The sequence below is a fragment of the Fukomys damarensis genome, unplaced genomic scaffold (assembly GCF_012274545.1).
Source record: "Fukomys damarensis isolate Sample0158 unplaced genomic scaffold, DMR_v1.0_HiC HiC_scaffold_26, whole genome shotgun sequence".
Classification (NCBI taxonomy): Eukaryota; Metazoa; Chordata; class Mammalia; order Rodentia; family Bathyergidae; genus Fukomys; species Fukomys damarensis.
This window is the reverse complement of record NW_022900938.1, coordinates 22,519,710-22,526,260: the sequence shown is the minus strand read 5'-3', so window position 1 is coordinate 22,526,260 and position 6,551 is coordinate 22,519,710. Positions and strand designations below refer to the sequence as shown.

The window sequence follows — 6,551 nt, the reverse complement described above, 5'->3', positions numbered from 1 at the left end:
CCCGGGGGGGCAAGGAGCGCGCTCGGGGCGGCCACCGGGGCCGCAGGACTTTCTGAGAGGTTGTCTTCGGGTCGATGAACGAGAAGACACCGCTTCCACTGTTAGACTGGGCAGCACCTTCCAGTGGAGACCGAAGCCAAACCACGGCCAAAGGGATGGCTGGGTATGCCTCCTCATGGTAACCGGACTTGAAAATACTGCTCTCCCCTGAATTAATATTGTTGGAGGACCGGCTGTGCCATCCTCACTGACGATCTGGTCAGCAGGGCTGGCTCTGAGGCAAGAGGTCCACAGAAAATCAAAATATCCACAGACGGGATGGGTGTTACGGTTTTCTGTTTGCCTCAGCCTCTGCTCCAGGACACTATTACTGACCCTGTTTTTATTTAAAATTGTGATACTTTGTTCATGAATTTGGGCATCGTTTTATTTTCTAAAATTTTACGTTAAAAATCATTTATCTTGATGACTGAGGTTTTTTTTTTTTTGGGTACCGGGGATCGAACTCGGGTTCTTGTGCTTGTGAGGCAGGTGGCAGAACCACTGAGCTAAATCCCTGGCCCGAGGTTTTTTTTTTTTTGGGTACCGGGGATCGAACTCGGGTTCTTGTGCTTGTGAGGCAGGTGGCAGAACCACTGAGCTAAATCCCTGGCCCGAGGTTTTTTTTTTTTTTTAATGCCTCTAAATTTTTTGCCCAAAGCTAGTGATCCTCCCTCCTCTCGGCTCTGCTAATTAGTATTTATTTTAGTGAGATACTGTGTTTCCGTCACGGCCATAGTGGAGCTGGTTTGATTTGTCTTTTTAGGGAATAAAGAAGGTTATTAAGCTTAATGTTGGTTTTGATGTATGCCTCATTCATTATGATTCATGACAAATCACACACCTAAGCTCCCAGGACTCCTGTTGAGGGTCATTTTCCACATTTTACCAAAGGACCATAAAGGCATCTTAGGATGTCAGAAATCTGAAATCTAAAAGAAAACAGACAGGGTGCAGGATAATAACGTCACAAGCTAAAAGCCAGAAAAATTTAAAAAATTACCAACGTCCTCATTAGAACAAGACAGTAAATACCAGCCTTCAGCAAGACAGCTTGAAGCAGCTGCAGGTAGAGGAGATGGCTTGTTATTTAGGACAGCAATGGTGAGATCCACCTCGGGAAGTTTTTCGTACCGTACGCCTCCAAAAATCGTGCAGCAGCAAACATCCGTCAAATAAATGCAGGCTGCTTTCAATACTGGGATACTCCATTCAGTGTTCACTAGCACTGAGCATCAAGTGTCTTTCGCCCTGCCTAGGCTCTTCAGTGCTCTGCGGAAATCCAGTATTTCCAGGGGGCCGAGATCCCTTTTAATAGGAACTTGTCATCAAGGTACGTGTGTGTCCTCACAGGAGCGTGGTCCTTGGGCCCTGCTGGGGAAAACTTTTTCTGTAGCATTGAAGTCAAACATATAGGAGAGGACCTTCCTTTATAATGGAAGCTGTCATGACCTAAACATTGATTCAATAATTTGATTTTTGTAAGTCCTTGTTTTTTGTTTGCACTGCTGGAGTTTGAACCCAAGGCCTTTTACTGATCTACATTCTCAGGCCTCTTTTTCCTTAGGGACAGAGTATCACTAAACTGTTCAGGCTGACCTCGAACTTGCAACCCTCCTGCCTCATCCTCCCCAGAGTAGCTGGGCTTACAGGTGTGTACCACCACAACCAGCTAACATTCTTGTTTGCCATTGGCATTTACAAGTCAAGGTTAGGAATGATGCAGTCAGCCAGATACTGCTCTCCATCTCAGGCAAAGAGCTTCTCATAAACTTTCTAAGCGGCTTGATTATATCAACACAGTCTGTTTTCAATTAATTTCCCCCCTTTGTCCTTTGTTCATGTTTAAATTGGGAAAAAAAAACTGGTACAAAGTATGCTATCTTAATGTACTGTTTCCACATAAACAACAAGCTTCTTGTATCGCAATTGTTAGATAAGCAACTGAACAGAGTTGACTCAATCATTCAGAAAGGAACACAAAGTATGGGTTTAATTATTTAACAAAATGTGCATCTGGGGAATTACTGACCAGTCTAGTTTAAAATGAGAGCTCATTCCATTTTTTGTGCATTTTGCTTTCTTGCACGATGGGTCAGAGAAACTCATTTGGTAGTAAAGTGACTCCACGATCTCAGCCCTAGAAATTGTGTAGTAGGTAACCACAAAAAAGCCTTTCCAACAGCCCACAAAACTGACCACTCTGTAATATCGCAGGGAAAAGTACTTGTCAGCATCCATGCTCCCAGTCAAAATCAAAACAAGAACATCTGCCGTCTCCTTCTTGATTGTGAAGAAACAGAAGAGTTGGATGCTCTTTCTTTTTTCTCTAATGATGCTTATTCTCCAAAAGTCCTGCAAGGTTGGAAGATGAATGTATGTGAAGAGCAGAGTGGGAATTAACAAGAACTTTTTTTTTCCCCATCAAAATAATCAGTTGCCTAAAAACTTAAAGAAACAGGGGTAGGGGATGTAGCTCAGGGGAAAGCAGAGTGGGGTTTTAGAGACCCTGGACTCAACCCCTGACACCAAAAAATAAAGTAAATGTTCCCAATAATCAGGAACTTTATTCGTTGGAAGAGGCTGAGGTTAAGGGAGGGGGGAGAGATTTAGGAGAAAAAAGTGGTAATAGACATAAATCAAGAGAATATACATCTTCTCCTGGGCCCATGCAGATGGCTGCGTAACGGCCTCCCAGCCAGTCAGCTGCTGCTGAGGGTACAGGGGCTGCGTACGGGGGGTTCGGCCTCCTCCCAGCAAAGCCCGGATGGACGGAGTCCCGGGGTTAGTGATGTAATCGACCTTTCGTGCATGAGGGCATAATCCCAAACAGTGTGGAACCGGCTTTGTGGTGCTGCCTGTGCACCCAGATGCCTGGAAGGCTGGAGCAGAAGTGCAAGTTCAAGGCCGATCTCCGCAACTTAGCGAGACCCTGTCCCCAAATCGAAAATGACGAAGTCTGTGTGTCTAGCGAAGTGTGAGGCCCTGGGTTCAATCTCCAGTACTGAGAGGGGGAAACAGAAAAACATGGGACAGGAAGTGATGTTACTCAGTAGGACAGCACTTGCCTAGCATGTGTAAGGTCCTGGGTTCCATTCCCAGAAAAGAGAGGAACAAAGAGGGAGAGGGAGGAGATCCAGAAGCAGATTTTCAGCCAGTTTATAACAAATATAGCTCATAAAAATAAAAATTAAATTGCAAAGTTTGAAACAAGTGACAGTAAATTTTAAAACAGCAAAATCTAATCTGGGGAAAGTAGGTTTAGAACTGGCTACAGACTTTGTGTGGTGGCCACACCTGTGATCCCCACACTCCTGAGAGAAAGACCACAAGCAACAGCCATTCAGCAAGACCCTATCCCAAAATAAAAAGCAGAAAGGGCTGGGGATGTAGCACAGTGTGAGGGCCTTGGGTTCAATCCGAAGTACAGAGAAAGAAACAAAGATAGAAAAAAGGAGGGGAGGAGGGAAGAAGAAGGGAAAGAGGAAGAGAGTGGGAAGGGGAGAAAGAGGGCAGAAAGAAAAATGTGACAGAAGCTATAATGGTCAAATTCAGTGTGAACAAAAAATTTTTTTGATGTATAAAAGCATTATAAAATTAAAATAAAAAGGAACTGAACTTGTGGAGAAAAGTAAGTACAATAAAATTTGAATTTAAAAATGGTAAATGACATTGTTAGAAAATTAATCAGGAAATTAAACTGACATGATGAACTTCACTCCATGAAATTCTTGACGAAACATCTCTCAATATTTGTAGACCTCTAATCAAAATATTTTACCCATAGATGCAGAGTTAAACTGTCCTGTGGTTAAAACAGTGTGATCTGAATGTCCAGTGGTTCAAATCAGCAGGGTCCAGTGGAGCATGGTGGTGCATACCTCTAATCCCAGCACCCAGGAGGCTGAGGTAGGAGGATCACAGCCAGTTCAAGGCCATTCTGAACTACTGACCTCTACCAGAGAAAGTCCTTTTCCAACAATGAGCTGAATCTCAACCTTCATCCCAAGGCTGAAGGGAAGGAAGATGGTCCAAGCTGTGCAGACAAGGATTTCCTGCAGAATGCAACCCACCATTCTCACTCAGGAACTCAGGACAACCAGCCCCTCACACAGTGACTCTAGGGTCTGTTGGACCTGGGAAACACAGACCTGCAGTGGAGGCTGTCATGTGACCAAACTCCCATGAGCCTTTTCTGCGCCATCATCACCCTGTTGTGAAGCAATCAAAGGTTATGCTATCTGCTCCCCATTGCCATAACTCTTCTGGTTGTCGTCAGCCAACTTCTAGTTGTTGTCTAAGTCATCCTTCAACTCATATCTAAGATGATGCTCCTCCAGGGAAACTTCTCTGACCCTGACTCGGGTCAGGCCTTCCCTGAGTGTTCACACAGAACCTTCTGGTTACTCATCACATTTATCCCCCTCTGTCATAAGTGTCCCTAAGTTTGCTTGTTTGAATTTGCCTGACTATTGCTACACGAAGGCAGGGATTAGCCTACCTTTGTCCCTAGGGCATCTCTGAAACATAGTCAGTACTGGATCTGTCTGCTGTGTGAATGGATTAATTGATTGATACCAAGCTAACAGACCACCAAATCCTCTACATTCTTGTTCTAATTCCATACTCATTAAGGGACCTTAATAGGAGACTTCGGGGTCCACTAGGAATTACATTTAATGATAAAACAATTGCCATTTGAATTTTATACATTGGTCTCCTGTGAGTTTTGCCAATGTGACTTGTCCCCTGAGCATAGTTCTACACCCTGGTTAAGTTTGGGGGTATATTACTAAAAGCAGATTGTGGGTGGCTAAGACCCCAAGGGAAAGGGCAGCCTGTTTTTCCCAAGAAGTTGCTCCTTGTGTCCTAGCGAATTGTGCTCATTTTCCATTTTGAATTTCTATACTCATAGTATTATAAATGCAGGATCTCAATAAACACTTGTCACAGGAATAAAAGAATAGGGATTTTTCTGTACAATGTTTAAGAAATTCAAACACAGACATCATCCTTTTGGACATTTACAGAATCTGGCTATCGGGCTTTCTGTGTTCATAATGAAGCCAGATTGTTACTAATCCTGGCGCCTGGCGTCCTGCTGTGACTGCTCTGACCTGGCGTTCGGCCTTCGTCCTGCCTGGCCCAGGCCCCTCATTAGCCAAGGCTGTCGTCTCTCCGGCTGAGGCTGCTGAGGCTTTGTGTCGGCGCAGGGACAATTCAAGACTTGTCAGCTGGTTGTGGCTGATTATCAAGATGTCCAAACTGGCTCCTTTGCTATGTGTAAGCAATTTAATTTTGTGTCTAATTTTAATCTGCAGCGTACTGTATGTCTGCATCTGTGGCGTTAAAGCATTCATTAGCATTTAAAGGGGGAGCTGATGGTATTGATCACTCTTATTAAAACCCCAAACAATCATGCAGCCCAAACGGAAGAGCATTATCTTCAACCACCGACTCACCGCCAAAGTTAATGTGCTCAGAACATGGACAGAAACCAAAACTGTGCCATTTAGCAGAGGTGTAAGGGACATCTGTTATCAGCGTGATGGTTAGCCACCACTTACCCCACTCAGCTCCATGATTATGAGCCTTTTATTTTCCTGTGGGACTTGGGGTTGAGCCCAGGGCTTTTGCACTGAGCTACATCCGCAGCCCTTTTTGTTTTTTATTTTAAGACAGGGCTAAATTGCCCAGGCTGGCCTGGAACTTGTGACCCTCCTCCCTCAGGCTCCTGGAGTGCCAGGATTAGGTGCCCAGCAGCCAGCCCCTGAGGGTCATCTTGTAGTATCGAGGCAGGCAATTGGATGTGAACCTTAGGACCAATCAGAACGTGCTATCTTCAATTCTTCTCAGGAGAACTTAAAGCTGGTTTTTGTCAGGATGCCCTGGATCTGATGTCAGCCTGAGGGAGGGGTGGGGATAAAAAAGAGGGCCTGGTTAAACTCTTGGCTACTGGGTTCTGTCTTTACCCCATGATCTGCACTCATCCTATAGAGGAGACTGCTTTTCCTGTCTTTAATTGTCCCATATTCATTCTACAGAGCATGTTTCTTTTCCTGCCTTTAATAAATATGAAACCTCGCTACCTTTTGTGCTTATTTTGTCCAATTTTTTTGTTTTAGACAAAAAGAACCTAGAGAGAATATCTAAAAGAAGTCCCCAGAAACCCTGAACCCACTAACAGGCTCTCTACCACAGACCCCCATAAAGCCTTCTCACTCCCCACTGTAATTTGGTATTTTCTGAGCTTTGCCTCTTGTGCTTGTTCCACATTTACTCTGTCTAAAATCAGAACCTGAGCATAGTTCACCTGAATGTCAGAGCAGAAGACATCTTGAAGACTGTCTACCAACGCCCAGCATCCTCATCCCACGGGAGAAGACACCAAAGTCTCTGCCCCATCGGCTGCCAGTTTCAGTCAAAGGCCACGCCCACTGGTGCCCCTAGACCCGCAGTGGGTCCGAGTGCTCCAGGATGACAACGTGACTCTGGCATGCCAGGGAGCCTAC

The 6,551-nt window shown here is 44.8% G+C and overlaps 1 protein-coding gene across 1 annotated transcript in view; it reads left to right on the top strand.

The window, feature by feature from the left end:
* LOC104850189 overlaps positions 1-2,992 on the top strand; it is a 3,742-nt gene extending 750 nt beyond the window's left edge. The window contains exons 2-3 of the mRNA XM_019204956.1: positions 15-163; positions 2,873-2,992. Coding sequence (XP_019060501.1) covers positions 15-163; positions 2,873-2,992 — 269 coding nt within the window. The remainder of the gene's footprint in view (positions 1-14; positions 164-2,872) is intronic.
* The last annotated feature ends 3,559 nt before the right edge of the window (positions 2,993-6,551 follow it).